This window comes from Thunnus thynnus, chromosome 21, assembly GCF_963924715.1.
Source record: "Thunnus thynnus chromosome 21, fThuThy2.1, whole genome shotgun sequence".
Taxonomy (NCBI): Eukaryota; Metazoa; Chordata; class Actinopteri; order Scombriformes; family Scombridae; genus Thunnus; species Thunnus thynnus.
The window spans coordinates 27407518-27424728 of record NC_089537.1 but is presented as its reverse complement, the minus strand read 5'-3'; the positions used below and the strand labels follow the sequence as shown (position 1 = coordinate 27424728).

Sequence of the window (17211 nt, the reverse complement as noted above, 5' to 3'; positions counted from 1 at the left end):
TGGTGTCCTTACCCCTGATCCGGATCAGAGTACTTTAATATTGAGTATCTGTTACCCAAATCCAATTTTTTGTAAAATTAGTAAAGCAATTTAAATCCATTTAACAGCAGAACATCTCTGCTTTTATAAGCAGAACCTCAGGCTTTCTTTGATTATAATATCTAGTATAGTGTGCTGTTGTATTTATTATAATATCTGTGCAGCAGAGGGTCATTGTGAATCTATTGTGGCAGAAAGCTTTGGACAGATGTCAGACACCCTCTCTTCATCTCCAGCATCAACTAATTGAAGTCTAATATTGAAGTTCAGCTGCAGTTTTTAAACAAACAGCTCTATCTAACAGTTCTGATTCATCTGGAGAATATCACTGAAGGCGATGCAAAATAACTGAAACAACTACAAATGACTCTATCTATGTGTTTGGGAGTCTTGCTCCTGTGTAGGAGAGGTGGGGTGTCTGTGCCCTGGGGCCCATTGTCTCATAATCTGTCTGTGAGTATGAGATAGATAGATGAGGTAGGTAACAAGGGTTAGTAATGAAGTTAATAATGGTGATGATGCTGTATGCAAAAGGTAAGGCTACATTTAGTCACCAGGAGGGTGATCAATGAGGGATGCTGATGAGTGGTAAATCTGAGATCTGTCTGTGCAGTGTTTACTGTATATCTATCCAGGGAATGTCTGATTCAGAAGGACTGATCCATTTGATTATATAATTGAGTTAGTTGGCAATCAAGTAATTGACAAACTTTGGAGCTTCAAGACCTCCAAGCGTTTTGGACTTTTGCAGAGTGGATAATTTATTCTAGGAGTTCTGTTTTTCCAGTAAAATCTGTGAATCTAGAGAATTGAACCAGGATAGTGTTTAGTTTATTATTGGTAGTATTGTCATTTTGTGCTGTCATTGTGGCTATTCTTCCCATGATTGATAACAACCGATTAATTCAGTGCTGCAGATCATCCTTTATTGTTTTCAGCAATGGTGTAAAGTTAAGATTGAACAGCACTGTTAAATGCAGTGAAGCAGTGAAGTCAGGTAATCTACTCTTTAAACAGATGCATACCAGCGTCTCTAATGTCCTTGGATTTTATAACTGAACTAATGCCAGGATGCACACTTTTTGTTTCTCTGACTGTGTAGAAATCTGATGTTACACCAGTTTACAGATGATGAAGAATGCCATTAAAACATGAGTCTTACAGGTACAATATGAGACTCATGTAGCTGTTATGTCTGTTTAGTTTGGGGCGGGTGCTCCGCAAGTGTTCTTGATTGTACTTTAACTGCAGTAACTGGGCGGGAATATGAATAATGTTTTACAGTTTTACAGATGTCTCTTTTACAATGGTGGTCTATGTGTAAAGTGCTACTTGGGCCACAGGGGGAATTTCACTGCAATACCGCGAGTGGCCACTGGGGAAAAATTGGCTGCAAGGCTGAGCAGCGGCACCCTATCCAGCTCTTATTATACATCCATGGCACATACGCCAAAAAAAGTTTCTAGCTTTCGGGTTTGCTTCCCACTGAATATGCGCAGTAGTGTTTCCCCCGCTGGCCCCGCCTGTGAGTTCCTGCTTGGTCCATAGACTTAACATTGAGATGATATCACAGATTTTTAAATCACTTTTCTCAGCTCAAGGAAAGTTTTTCAAATATAAAACCTCCATTGTTCAAAAGTTCGTAATAGAAAGAGTTATAATTGATGTTAACACTGACTGAGTGCAACACTACTATTAAAATATGCTCCGTTATCTAAATGGTAAATGGACTGTACTTGGATAGCAACTTTCTAGTCTTCCGACAGCTTAAAGCGCTTTTACACTATGAGCCACATTCACCCATTCACACATACATTCATATGCTGAATGGGTACATGCTTGCATGGGCAACGTCTCAGCCTGCCCATCAGAGGGAACTAACCATTCACACACATTCATAAACTGATGGCACAGCCATCTGGAGCAATTTGTGGTTCAGTATCTTGTCCAAGGATACTTTGACATGCAGACTGGGGGAGCCAGGAATCGAACCGTTGATCTTCCGATTAGTGGATGACCCGCTCTACCTCCTGAGCCACAGCCACCCCAATCTCTGCAGTGAAACGATACTGCGTCTCCCCTTCTCCCGCCCCTGTCTGTAACGGTCAGCTTTTCACTCCACCTTTGAGTGAAGCCATTCAGAACAACGATAAAAATTGATTTCTGATGTTGTCAGACAGCATGTCGTATCAACCAGTTCTGAGAGAGAAGAATGTATTTTAAAAATTATTGCAGTAAAAGTAGTGGTTTGGTCCCTTTGACTGATATTATATATGACATCATTAGATTATTAACACTGTGAGTGTGTGAGATAATTGATGTAATTGAGTTCCTTCTTGGGAAGTAGTCGGTCGGGGAGTATGTGCGGTGTACTGGGGAGAAGAATGCACACTCTCTGGCAATTAAGAGTGAGATTTTTCTTATGCTTGACTCTACCCATCATTGCACCCTCTGCATGGCAAATCACTCCTTGTGATTCATGAGTCAATGGTAGGGCAGAAAACGCCCTCTCCTGAACCCAGTCAGTGCTATCCATGCAAACAGTTTTTGCTCATTTGTCCAGGTTGTGGTGATGTCTCTGAGATTTCTGCTTCTACCTTAATACTATTGAAGGCTGTCCCCGTTACTCTGGATAATTAACAGACTATGCTGTATTCTCCACTAAAGAAATTGTCCCTGTGTAATTTTTTTTATTATTTTGGTGAACTGACCTTGAGGAAACAGAATTTGTAGAGTTTGATTTGATCTTATTAGGTCCCCACAATACTAGTAATGTTTGTTTATAAGGCTTTTTACAAAAGTATGTAATCTTAGAATTTTGAAGCCTTCCTACATCCTGCTGAGAGTGATTCCGCTGAGCAGCCCGCAGTCCTGAGTCCTCCCCATCCAGATGCCTGCCAGCCAGAAAAAGAGATGCAAGGATGTCATGTCCTTTTTAAACTAGAGACAGCAATGGATGCCCAGAGAAAGATGAATCAGAACAGTGATCTGTCTGTCAGGCAGATCCAGGACTTCCTGGAACCAAAGATGGAAGTAAACATGGAACACTATCTCTTACCTCCTAAAACATTGTTGCGTTATGCTCTGATCTTGGACATTGTTCGGCCCGCATGCAGGAGGTCTGTCTGCTTTACCAAAGGGTGGGTACACTAACTGTCTTCATCTAACTGTCACTATCTTCACCTGTGTCACTATTATTGCAGTAATAGTCTCTTAAGTTCTAGATCATTGGCTTTCAAAACAAACCATATCTGTGTGTGCGTGTGTGTGTGTGTGTGTTTGTCTTTGTGTGTGTGTTGGAGGTTAAAACACAGAAATAGAGAAATACAAAGGATTTGGCTGACAATTTTCTGTTTTTTTTTATTGACAACAAATCTCATGTGGAGAGCCAAAACAACAATTAATTGATCTACTTAAAAGTGTTGTGTGTGTACCCACAGTCTGATATATTGTATAAGCAGCGATAAGATAGTAATCCTCAGGAGTGATGTTCCTAGTACGGCAGACCACTACACATGCGCGGAAATGCAATTCCGGTTACAGAGCTTTACTAGCGTGTTGTGCTACATATCACAACCATTTGTACTGAAGTTCTGAAAAATGTATAATTTAGTACAAAGTCAAGAGATTGTGATATGTAGCACACGTTAGCGAATCTCTGTAAACGAAACTACATTTCCTTGTATGCGCAGTGGTGTCTGCCGTACTAGGAACATCACTCCTGAGGGTTACTATTTTATCACTGTTTTTACTTTTTAGAGCCATTTCTAAACTAACTACAGTAGACATTGCCCTCAGGGACAAAGGAAAATGTCACCCAGTGCAGCTGTGTGGCTCATTGATGTGTTTTTAAGCTTTTTAACAACAATGGAGGTCTACAGCACAGAGGAATATGATATATCAGGCTTTGGATACAAACACACACACACACAGTACCTGTAAGTAGGATGAGTTCATTGTTGGTTTGGCTTAGCACATGAGATTTGTTGACAATAAGAATAATATTGAAAATCGCCTGCCAAATCCTTTAATAAATTGTAATAAATAAATAATTAATGCAAATTGGAGATCAAAACTCAATGATTCAGTCAGGGCATAATTATGGTGAAAATGTTTGACATCCAGTTAAATCATCTTGCTATCATGATTATCATGCTACAATGTTAAGTTATAGAAACTAATTTCAATTTTTTGTTTGTTTATTACATCTATAAAAAAATTATTAAAATTATTTAATGACCTATTTTTTACCTCTTACCTTTTTTTCCAAATTTATATGTGAATCATATACAAAAGAGTAGCCAAATTGTGATCAGAGCTGATACACAAAGTATGCTCAGATCCACTTGGGATTTGGCATATTGACATAGACAAAGACCAGTGGCTGTAAAATGAGACCCTATTGACCTGATTAGAGACTGATTTGGACCTGATTGAGTTTGTTCCTCAGAACTGAGTGGACCTGTAAAGACCTCTAATCTGAAGGGCTCAGGATATGTAAATGGGATAAACTGGTTGATAGTGTATCACACGCCTGCTGTTTGTCTGTCGAGTTGGTTGATCACTGTTAAAATTATCACATAATGCAGTTATTTGATTGTGCTAACATGTTTTATTCATAGCTATGGGCGGTATGTGGAGGGAACTGGCTCAGTACTGCAGTGCTGCATGGAAACAGAGGTAGGTTTTGGCACCAGTACAAACTATAGGTGGCAATGACAAGACTAGGCAACCAAGGACAAACTTGGAATTAGGCACATGCCCCTTATTCTCATAATGTAGATTTGTCCAGGAATTGTAACAGTAAACATAAAACTACACTTGCAGATAGGTTTATTGAGGTTCAAGCTCTGAATGACTGAACTTAGAATCTGAGGGAACCACAGAACTGGATTTAAAGAATTGCTTTAAAAGGTGTGACATACAGCAGTAACATTCAACTTTAATGCATTATTTGAAAGCAGTAGTAGTTGACTACTATGTGAAAGAGTTATGCATGGTAGTTATTTCCAAGGATGGGTCCATTGTACAAGCACTGACAGTTTCTGCTTACACACTAGCAGTGTTGTAGTCCAACTTGGTGCACTAAGCTTTGACTCTATAACTATAGAAGACTTACATTTACTCAAACACAATTTGAATCAGTACAGCATACGCACTCCATCCAATAGCTTTGCCTGATTACTTAATGTCTCTTTTCTCACAAAAGAACAAAAAACAAACTTTGGACTGTCCACTTTGCATTCTGTGTTTTACACTGTTAAATGTGCACATAATTTTCTTTGACATCCACATCAAGTCAGCACTTTCCAAAGCAGTAGTGTAATAAACTTTGGTGAATGTCATGCAATTTTTACATAGCTTTTCCTGAAAAAGCTTAAGGTCTCTTGTTTTTCTCACCCTAATGGTGAACGTGATTTTCTAATCACCATCAAATCTGTTACTAGGGTGTGGCCTACATAACATACCTATGCCTGTGTCCTACAATCATCTTGATCTTGAAGAAGGCCTGAGGGCTAGAACGTCATCTAAATGACAGAAATGCATATGGAGCCAGAGTGTGTGACACTTTATTTCCCACTCTTAAGTCTACTTTCAGTGATCAGCACCTCACTATGACCCTTGGTGTGTGTTGCTTTTTTATTATATGTCCTCTATTTATTTAACACAAAGAAATAGTGAAATACATTGCTATGATTAACACATCCTAAATCAGTTTTACCAATTCCTGTTTGTGCCAGAACAATGACATTTTTTCATGCTAGTGTGTTGAAGGCTTGTGTTTTATGTGCTCTGCAGATGGAGAGTGTGTTTAGAGGTCTAGATCAGTACTCTGAAGAGGAGAAACTCCAGCGGCTGTTGAAACTGAAGCTGCGTTATTTTACTCCCAGAGAAGTTGCCAACCTCATGGGCTTCCCTCAAAGCTTCTGTAAGTCAAAAAGCTGTCATTATATTATGTCTTTTGATGGGCCGTTTTTAGGCATAGGTTTGCTAGGCACCTGGGGTGCCATCAGCTGGAGGGGTGTCAAAGAGGAAGAAATATTTTGTAATTAATTTCAGGCACAGTGGTGACACTTAATAGCCTTCTACAGGCTGATTGAATCTTAGATATCGTAGGTATCAAAACACAGAACCAATGTTGCCAGGCGGAAGTGGCAACCAGTTGCTGTCGGAAAGCACTGAGTATCTCTCAGCAACCCCAGCTCTAATTGACTCCTAGTGTCCCCAAGCCCTAACCCTAAAGGCTTATCGACAGTACAGGGGAAAAACAACACACTTGCGCTGTATGTTCTGCGTTGGGCACACAGTATCTACCACCTCTGAACTCCTAGTGGCACTGTATTAAACAGATATCACCTTTATTTCCTCTGATTACCTGTTGGACTGACTTTTGCAAGCTATAATACAATTGCTTAATTGCTAGGTTTGAGACTCCAACTGCTCTTTTAATGAAAAACTGGTAGCTCCATCTGCATGGTGATATTTTACCAAGCAAATATCTTTTTTGTCTGGTCTCCATATGAGGCCAGTTTGTTATTGTACAGTTGTGAAAATTCAGAAAGATGAGAAATTAGTGGTCAACAGTGATTGGCTGAACCCACCAACCAAAGGTTAGCACAGCTTGGGTCAAAGCTTACGAAATTTGAACATATCCCCACTTTGCTCGCTGTATTGCGTTCATCCACGCAGAGCCTTCGCAACACACTACATACACAATGATGAAGGAAATGCATGCAAAACTTGTTTTACTACAATCATTTGAACAGAGCTTAACTCTGTATTTTTCAGAGAGGCCGTAAGTTAATCAATGTCACAGTAGAGTAAGGCAGGAATTTAATCTGGTGGGCTTCAGTATTTCCCAAAGCAGAATTGGATTTAAAAACAATTAACTACTACACAAATTTTTAAGTGCGTTAGTCTGACTATGTCCATGTTCAGACCAACTTTAGCCCTGGGTGAAAACCACAGCCATCTCATCTGATTCAGGCTCAACCTTTGCGTGACATCATTTGGCAAGACACTGCATTGGCCAACCACATACATGCAAGTGCTCATTCCTGGTGGATTATGCCTTATTTCTGCTGTTTACCTTGCAGTAGTCCTGATGAAAGATAAAATAGTTGCTGCCATAATTTTCCAGTTGAAAAATACTGTCTGTGAGTATTATAAACTGCTGTGCTGTGTTTTGTTGTCTGATAACTGTTTATACACATAAATCAGCTACTCTAACTGGACTTTCTGAATCGTACCCCATTGTCTCACCAGTACATGAAGCAACACATACGCAGAGACGTTTTAAGTCTGAATGCCCATTGGGAGGAGTACATATACAAGTGTTCATTTATATTTTAATGTCTTTTGCAGCCTTTCCAGAGCAGATCCACACAAAGCAGCAATACAGAGTTCTAGGAAACAGCCTCAATGTTGTGGTGGTGGCCAGACTCCTACAGCTGCTGGTCTCCTAGCTCTTGGGACACTCTGGAGGAAGAGACCACTATGTCCTTGTGGATTATAATACATGATGCTTTCTGCCCAATGGCTGTGCTTGAAAATTCTTGTTGGGGATGTTAACTGGTCAAAATATACTTTATTGTGACATCCCTACATAACAGTGTTTACATGTTTCTTACATTTAAATTCCAATAGTACATATATCTTTTGGCTGAATATATGTTTTTATGAGCATACCATTTTCTGATTAAATAAAAACCTAAATAACCTATAAAACACATCGCCTTGTTTTGTTTACCTAATTTTTTCCAGATATATTTTGAATCGACACTATTGATTGAGTAATATTTATGACTAGTATTTGAGTCATGAAGGCTCCTGATGGAGTGTGCACGTGTCACCCATGCTGGAATGGTTTTGTTTTTCCATTTATAATTGGAACTCTTGAGCATCTTGCCTTCTCTTTATTCATCCATTGATTCATTCTACATCTTGGGTTTGCCTCTCTTTTTTCCCATATATGTTTATCATCTTTATAAACAGAATAACATGAAATTAAAGAGGCATTTACTAGCATTTTCTTTTCTTCATGTCCAATGATCTGTGCAAATCAACTTTTTTTCCCCTAAAAGTTTGTCAGTGTTTGCTGATCATGATGAACTTACACAAAGCTGATATCTTGCTTTTGATTACTGTGTTAAACAGTAACTGAACAGAGTATTATTAGCATGTAGAGCAGAAAATGCTGTTTTATAATTTTGCAGCCATTATTGAAATATAGTATATTGTTAGGCCCCACCCTTGGTTGGCCTTATGGGGCGAACAACAATTATTTTATTTACCCAATTTAAAACTAACACCTTTTTTAAAACAAAAAACAAAAAAAAAAAAAACAACAAGCCATGGGATTTGTTAACAAAAAGATACAAAACAACAAGTACACTAAATAAGTGCGATAAACAATGACAATACAACAGAAAAACTAAAATAACAAAATCCCAGGCAGAGAGGTAAGACCAGCAGTCCACAATCAAAATGCCTCTGACTGCCACAGGAACATGGAACATTTAAGCTCTTCCTCCCTGGGCCAGGTGCACCTCATTTTGGACTGATTGTAGATGACCTGGGCGGAGAAACAGACAGGAGAAGAAGGAGACAAAAAAAACATACAGGTAACACCCCCACCCTTAAAATAATGAGTAAATAGTTCACACATATAGAAAAATAAAAAATAAATAAAAAAAAACATTTAAATTCAATGCAGCACTATTATAGCACCTCACAGGTAACTGACAATTACAACCTATTAATTCATTGTAAATTTAAAATGAGTGCTACTTACCAAGGCTGTATGTTAGAGGAAAAACCAATTCAGACCAAAAATCACCTGCTAAACACCTGTGAGCATATAACAATCCATATAGTACTTGGAACCCTTTCACAAAATAATATTGCCAGTTATTACTCAGAAAGTTCCTCAATATGAACACAAGATGTGCAATTAAGTCACAAGATTATCGGGACTAAAAACAAAACTGCTGGGACAGCAGAAACAAGATCTTGAGAAACAAAGGGCCAAGAAAGTTACTGCCACTAAGTTTGATAATGAGCAGCACTCTAGCAGGTAGCCGTGCAAGTGGGTGCCACTCCCACTAAACAAATGGCTACCACCACCAAGTGAACATCACAAAAAAAGCAAAAAAGTTACTGCATTTTCCTACAGTGCACACATACACACACACACCCACTATAACACAGGTGACCAATACAAAAGTGGAGTGCAACAGCCACAAACCAAAAGGGTCACGACAAGTAGACCAACTACAAAGTTGCTGCCATACACCAACACACAGACCCAACAAAAGTGAACTGCCATTACCACAACACAAAATGGACACCATGTGGTCTAAAAACCACACACAGGTTACTGTGATGGATGTTGGTAACCAGCAACACACAGAGTGACCCGACGAACTGGGAGGCCACCCCTACTACACTAAGATCCACTGATCTGTGGAGTGACTACATCCCACACACAAAAAGGTTACAACTACAAAGCAGCTACATTCAACATAACCAAACCAAAGTGGACTGCAACAACCACAACATAAATTGGTCACAGTGTAGTCAACCACTACACACAAATGTTGCCAACCTCCCCTAAGCAGCAACCCACAAGTGACCCAACAAATGTGGAGTGCAGTTACCACAACACAAAGGTCACAAACCACAAGTTACTGTACACAGTAACTTGTGGTTTGTGACCTGTGGTTTACTGTACACAGTTGCACAAGACAAAATGACCAAACAAAAAGCAGACTCATCTCACACGAAGAGATCACAACCAAGTTGTGTGACATGCAAAAACTAGGGAAACAAGCTGTAAAGAGGCACCCCAACCCCTACCTGCCTACCGAGATGGCTAACTAACCTAGCTAGTCTTCAATGGCTTGCCATTGGCTCGAGGCAACTTTAAACACTGAACTCAGTGCATCACCGAAGACCACAGATGTAGCCAAATGCAACACTCTGAAACGTGTCCCCACTCAGGATTACCACCAAAAATAAAAAAGGCAAAACAACAAAGTGGCAAGCTTCCAACCTGCCCGGTAGCTACCTTGTCAGGGTGCTCAAAACTGAAGCTCCAACAGTCATGCAGTCAAAGCACAACAAAGAGATACAAAACAATGAGGACACTAAATAAGTGTGATAAACAATGAAAATACAACAGAAAAACTAAAATAACAAACAGGAACACAGGAACATGGAACATTTAAGCTCCTCTTCCCTGGGCCAGGTGCACCTCATTGGGTGCATCCCAAGTCTCTTAAATTGCATCCACGTTTCCCTCACTTGTGTCTTTTCCTTGCGTCTTAGTCCCTCCCACTGTGGATGCAGGAGGGACGCAAGAAAACCAAGCGAGAAGAGAGAAAACGTCCTCTCCCCTGAAGCGTCATGTGAAGCGACCTCCGTTTCTGATGACGGCAACAGCTGATCACAGCTGGATCAGCTGTCAGTCGGCTTTAACAGCTGTAGAAACTTCTGATGGAGTTTGTGTCTGGAAATGACGATAAATGATGTAAAATGTAGATGTGTTTAACTGTTATTATGGATAAAATTAAAGTCAGGAAGAGTCTGTCTGTCAGCAAGAAACAGTTTAATGGAGGAAATAACATCATGAAAAAAAATCTTTCTAAGAAATGAAGAAAGTTGTTTATGGTTCTTTTGTTGATCAGCCTGACAATTAACAGATTTTTAACTATATGATGGATCAGAAAACAAATAAAACATAAAACTTGGGAATGATACACTTAAATTTAATCTGTAATCTTTCTCCACTTTGGTATGAAACTGCAGTGATGTAACAGATCAGTCTGATCAGCTGCAGAGTCCAATCAATAACTGATATCCAATAAAAGGGGCGTGTCGGCCAGTAAAAGACTTCTGTGAAGGCTGCTCTCGTGTTTCCTCGCTCCTCGCTCCTCGGAGCAGAATAAGAGACTTGGGATGCCTGTCAACATGGCGCATCAGGAACAACTTCTGGTTCAGGCAAGGAGCGAGGAGACATAAATTAAGAGACTTGAGATGTACCCACTGTTGACTGATTGTAGATGGCGGAACAACAAACAGTAGAGTAAGGAGACAAAAAACACACAGGCAACACATACAGCTGTAACAATATGTACAACAAAGCAGTATATAGAATTAAAAGCACACTCATTTCTCACCTCATTTGACTATTTGACAGCCACACTTGAACAGCAGAAAAAGAAAAAAGCATTGCCAAGGATGCTTTGTGTCATCTGAATCTCCCACTATAGCTTCAGCCATTACTCTGCTATGAACAGAGTCATGAGGCAGCATGGCCACAGCAGACCACCTACCTCTGAAAGGAACATGCATAAATGCATAAAATAATAATGACAAATGAAAGTAATGTGACTCCTCTAAGAAGTAGAATTTACTCAGTCACTAGTATTGTACATGTAACTTGTTACTACCTGCCTCTGCCTGTGGTTCCACAGTTCCTGGAACTTTTGGTTGAAAAGCGGCTTAAGAGTGGAAAACTTTGTGGCTGATGATGTTGAATGCCAAGCTTAAAGGTGCAGTGTGTAGAATTTAGTGACATCTAACAGAATGGACTTGGCATCTACATAGGGAGCAGGTCCTCTTCTATGGAGCCCACCATGTTGCACTGCCATACTTCTACAGTAGCCCAGAACGGACAAACCAAACACTGGTTCTAAAGAGGGCCTTTCATGTTTTTCGCAAGTTTCACTAGGTTCTCCTACGTACTTAGAAGGGGAGGTGGGAGGGTATACAGTTGGTTGCAATCTGCAACCTCACTGCTAGATGCTACTAAATCATACACACTGGTCCACACTGGATTCCTCTCAAATGGAACTCTTGCACACTGATTGCTTTCCATTTTGCTAATTAAAAGGGGATTCGGGATGAAAACAGCCCTGCATTAAAAAAGGAAACTCAACAGTCACAAAAATACAGTTCACATTGCATAGTAATCTACCAGTAATGTGCGCTTGTGTGCATGTGATTGGCCAACACAGCACCTTGCCAGATGATGTCACATTGTGACACACTTTCTTATTGGAAATCAGTGATTGGATGCTGCAGCTGATAGGACTGCTCTTAAACCATATCACAACATCACAGGAGGTACAACGTTCATTTTACTTGTCATTATACAATGCAGAGTATCATAATTCACACTACACACAAGTACAATGTATATATAAATATTAAAATGTTAAAAATTTCAATAGAATAAAACAATCAATTTGACAATAAAGTAGAACAAAGTATATAAAAATAACACTACAGAAATTAAAAAGGTAAAGTTAGATTATATATACAAGGAATATACAGCTACATTTGTACTTACAAATAGTGTGTATATACAGTACTGTGCAAAAGTTTAAGGCACTTTGGATGTTTGGATTCTTATCCATAATGCAGTACCATCGAGGAGGCATCTGATTGGTCTCAGATGTATTCTGCAGCATGACAAGAAGCCCAAACATCAGCCAGAGCCATAAAAAGCTATCTTCAGGAGCAAAAACAAGGAGTCCTGCAAGAAGTTTGGCCCCCACAGAGCCTTGACCTCAACATCATGGAGTCAGTCTGGGATTACATGAAGAGAAAGAAGCAGTTGAGACGACTAAATCCACAGAAGAACTGTGGCAACTTCTCCATGATGCAGGACCAACCGACCGGCCAAGTAACTGGAAAAACTGTGCAGGTGTTCCAAGGAGTACTGCTGTTGTCTTAAAGGCAAAGCTGCTTACCCCAAATATTGATTTCATTTAAGATTCTTCTGTTTACTGAACTTTGTATGAAGTTAACTGATGAATAAAAACTATTCATGGCATTATTTTTGAAAGTATCCTCACTTTAATGCCTAAAGCTTTTGCACACTACTTTCATCGCAGGCTAACCTTTCTCTCTTCTGGCCTCTGAGAACCCTTCATCCTTCATCAGAGGCTCACATCTCTCTCTCTGTGAAAACAGCCTCATTCAAACAGCCTCTTGCTTATTATTGTCAGTCACAGTGTGCGTGTATTTCCTGCAAACCTGACCTGCAACATGTCAATTTGGCACAAAATTTGGAATCAATGTTCTAATGAATGATGTGCTTATAATTGTCTAAATGCCTTAGTCCATCTTATCACAGCTTTCTTAAAGGTTTCATCCCACCATGGTACACTCTATCTCTGCCTCCTGTACTCTTGGAATTGTATCCTATGCAACTGTATAATGGCTGTGCCCAAGTTTTTGTTGAATTCATCCAAGTCTGCTGTATCCACCCTAAGTAGTTTTACACACACTTCACTTAATGCTTTAAATGCATCCCAGTAAGCTTCATCTAATTTCCATTGGTATCCTCAATCTATCTTGATGAACACCTATTCGAATCTTAATCATTATAGGATATTGATCATTAACAGGTAATACATCCACAATACCTGCAATTTCATATGCTGTCAGATTCAATGCACTTTTTTTGCTTTTCATACTCTCTATCTTGTACCTTTTCCATCATTAATACATACAATGAAACCACTTGCATCAGTATTTTAAATCTCCCAAGATGTGCACTGAAGTCTGTACCCCTATATCACTTTTTCTTGTACCTGCCCACCTACAGTATTAAATGTATCAATGGTCAGTCAAGGGTTATGAAAATTAATTATTGCAAAATAATCCTTTCTTGTCCAAATCTTGACTATTATTGATTCTTGTTCTTTTCCTATACTGATTGGACTGTACCTCATCCCATTTGGCACAACTGATGCCATGTCACTGCCTTTCCATCTTTCCTATCATTCCTATGCGCAATATAACTATGTGTAACAACATCCCACTGGTTTCAACCATATTTCTTGTACGCATAATGGTATATTAGGCTTATATGATGATCCTGTACACTGGCAATGAGACTTCTTGCATTCCACTGTAGAATAATTAATAACATGATGAGTCACCAACCCATGAGCAGTATCAGAGAAAATACAATGCGTCTGTTGGTGTGTATGGGTCAAAGATTTTCTACAAAATATTAAATATGATGATTTTGTTTGACTTCATGTGTGTCTGTCCAGCTGGTTAGAACCCCTAAAATTCACTATGTCAGTATGTGTCAAAAGGACTATATCTCCCACACAGTTATTTCTGATGTGATATGATGTAAACCTATTAAAGCTGAAACTTGGCACTTTAATGTACAGTATTTTATTACAAATTAAATGCGCTGAAACATACTGAAAATGTGTGCAAAAATCTGTCCAAACACTGTTTGGACTGTATATTTTGTATTCTACCCTCTCCCTCTCATCTAATTTAATAATTACCAATAAGCTGTTTCATTTCTCTCCATTTCTAGTTCATTTCAAATCACTTTTGTCCCTACAGTTTTTTCTTTAATTTGACCTACTGAGAGGTTTTTTAACATCAATCATTTGAACCTTGTGCATTTTTACCATTTATCTTATCCAAACTGTAGGAATCACATGTGCATGTGAATAAGCCATTGATGTGTATGTTTTCTGAATATGATCAAAAGATTTGTTAAGAATCTTGCTGGTTCTGGTTTGTTATTAAGGAAAGAATTGCGTATTGCCGATTTGTAGGATGATGCTTTACTTAAGGTACAAGCATGGTAACTAATTTTTTGGTAATTAGCAATTAATAAATAGTTACTAGTTCTGTGTTGCTCAGCAGCTGACTCAGACTTAATCAGAATGACTCATAAAGGAAGTAGTCAGAATGTCTATTCACAGGTATCTGTGAAGTTATAATGAATAATTACTGTAGTATATCCATGTCTGTCCTCCAGTAACTCATCATCAAATATATAATGCTTGATTCAGAGTTATTCAGGAACTATTAATTAGTGAATCGTCAATTATAAAGGTTGTTCCTGATTCATTCCTCACCTGTTTTTCATTTGTTCCTTGTCACTACTCTGTATTCTGCGTGTTCACTCAGAAAAGTGACTACAGGGAGACAGCCAAACCCAGTACAAAGTGGATGTTTGCAGTCTTTATATGTAGTCAAAAGATGAGCAAGATAAACGTGTGTTGTATCCCCCATGTATCCGTTTGTACAGTGCATGGTTGATTTATGGCTCTAGTGTTCTAAAATGAGCCTGTAGCCTGCATTTTTACCCCTTAAACCAAACAGTGTAATTGAAAGTGAGTCTAGGGAACTTAAGTAGTTTAACATGTAGTTTTGTGAACATATTGTGGGAACTCCATGGATGTATAAAGAGAACTTTATACATCCATGGGAAACTCAGGATGGTATTGACAACTATCACTTTAGCTCGATATGTTTGATTGTGAGCATCGTTCGGAATTTAAGGCAACACCACATAGAAAAAGTCCAAACTGTGCATCTGCAGAGTGGCAGCTTGAGAAAACAGCTCTGTAAAATGGTGTTGTTCCAGGGTTATTCAGATTTGCATGAGGACTTTCCTATTACAAGTTTGTGAGTGCGGTGAACTTGTCAGCTCGACCCTGTACGGTCTTATTTTGAAGGTTATGGATTGAAACCGGAAACACATATTGGAGAATGTGCAGTTTTTCAATAAAACTTTATTGCTGTTTTTAGTCTACAAACGAAGCAACAGTGCCATCCAGTGACAATACAACAAACGAGCAACACATGAAATGAGAAAGTTTGAAACAGCTGAACAAATAAATAAATAAAATAAAGAGAAAAAAGGCGAATCTTGGAGTGATACATTTGTAAATGTAAATTTGCATTTCCAGAAATACATAAGAAGGTGTTTAAATTTGGAGTTAACAGAGTACAGCAGCTCAATAACAAGTAAAACTTAAACTTCACTGGACAACCCTTACGATAAAAGAAATCTTTCCCTTAGTTATGTAAAAAATGTTGTATGTCTATATAAATTATTTTATATATCTAACCTATAAAAATGCCTCTATATTATATATTTGTCACACAATTATCCCAGTAGGATACTGGAACAGACTATTGTTTTCAAAGTGTTTCAGCGAACTTCTCCCTATAAAAAGTAGACGGGATGTACAATATGAATAAACACAAACTAATTTCAGATCGTATGTGTTTTTGCAATAGTAAACCATAAGTTGAATATATTTAAAAGAGTGATATTTTTGTTTCTGCTTGTCAGTCAAACACACAGGACCTTTATACGGAAGCTATGATGATGAATCCAACCGAGAGGAGGAGGGTTCACATGAACTGAATTCTTTCCTTTAAATGGTATCTTTATTTTTGAAAGTGCTCTTTTGTGTTTTTACTACTCAGTATCAGCTTGTTGCAGTTTGGAGGCTGTGGACTTAACACTTGACGCGGAAGTGTGGCTATATACATCAAGGAACCGGAAGTATCCTATTATGGTATGGAGTCGCTCACATAAACTTCCGGTAGGGTGTGAGCCTGACGCGAAGACCAGGGTTTCTTAAACAAATCTATTTTCTTTTTCATTCCACTTTTCTAAAAGGTAAGCCTCGTCAGAATTAACCTCCTGTAGATAAAAGAGTGAGTTAAGGTTGTGTCGCTCTCTCTTGACGTTTACAATGTGCGATTGACGGTTTTTCTAAACAAACTAAGCGATGGACTTGTTTGGATCCGTGTTTTCAGAAAAATGTCCAAGTCTTTGAAGAAGATTGTGGAGGAGAGTCGGGACAAGAACCTTCCAGAGGTTGAGATGTGTGATAGGGGCATTACGAACATGCTGGATATCCCAGGACTGTGTGAGTCTTTCTTTTCTTACTGTCCACCGCTAAACTGGAAAAAACTTGCCATTGTAGTCGCTGTTACTCTGTAGTTTTAGTTGCATGACGAATCTAGGAAACGTGCCAGAGAACGCAGATACTCTTTTTTTCTTTTTCCTTTTTCAATTTAATTGTAATAATGTACAAACAATCTCTCATTCCAGTTCATGCAACAAAATTACAATCTCAATATCAATAGCTACATAGTAAAATAAAATAATAAGAATTTTCGAAAAAGAAGGATTCATTTTGGTGCCAGACTTCTTCAGACAAACATTTCTGCGTAAATTTTACCTACTGACATGCGTTTCTTATTTGTTAGAAATTTAAGAAAGTTAAAATAACATTAATTTCCATGAGAAACAACTTAAAAGATGGGGTTGAATTAAGAAATTTAGCTTCAGGGATATGAAATTTCCCTTGTAAATTAAAA

At 38.6% G+C, this 17211-nt stretch overlaps 2 protein-coding genes across 3 annotated transcripts in view; both read left to right on the top strand.

The window, feature by feature from the left end:
* Positions 1 to 7771, top strand: part of trdmt1 (tRNA aspartic acid methyltransferase 1) — a 34896-nt gene extending 27125 nt beyond the window's left edge. For both annotated transcript variants that reach the window (XM_067578691.1, XM_067578692.1), the window contains 4 exons: positions 2854 to 3179; positions 4662 to 4719; positions 5839 to 5968; positions 7405 to 7771. In XM_067578691.1, the coding sequence (XP_067434792.1) occupies positions 2854 to 3179; positions 4662 to 4719; positions 5839 to 5968; positions 7405 to 7505 (615 nt within the window). In that variant the 3' untranslated portion in view covers positions 7506 to 7771. The remainder of the gene's footprint in view (positions 1 to 2853; positions 3180 to 4661; positions 4720 to 5838; positions 5969 to 7404) is intronic.
* An 8587-nt stretch (positions 7772 to 16358) lies between these two features.
* The window catches only part of rsu1 (Ras suppressor protein 1), a 64717-nt gene continuing 63864 nt past the window's right edge, over positions 16359 to 17211 (top strand). Inside the window, exons 1-2 of the mRNA XM_067577705.1 lie at positions 16359 to 16504; positions 16645 to 16757. Of these exons, the coding sequence (XP_067433806.1) occupies positions 16649 to 16757 (109 nt within the window). The 5' untranslated portion in view covers positions 16359 to 16504; positions 16645 to 16648. The remainder of the gene's footprint in view (positions 16505 to 16644; positions 16758 to 17211) is intronic.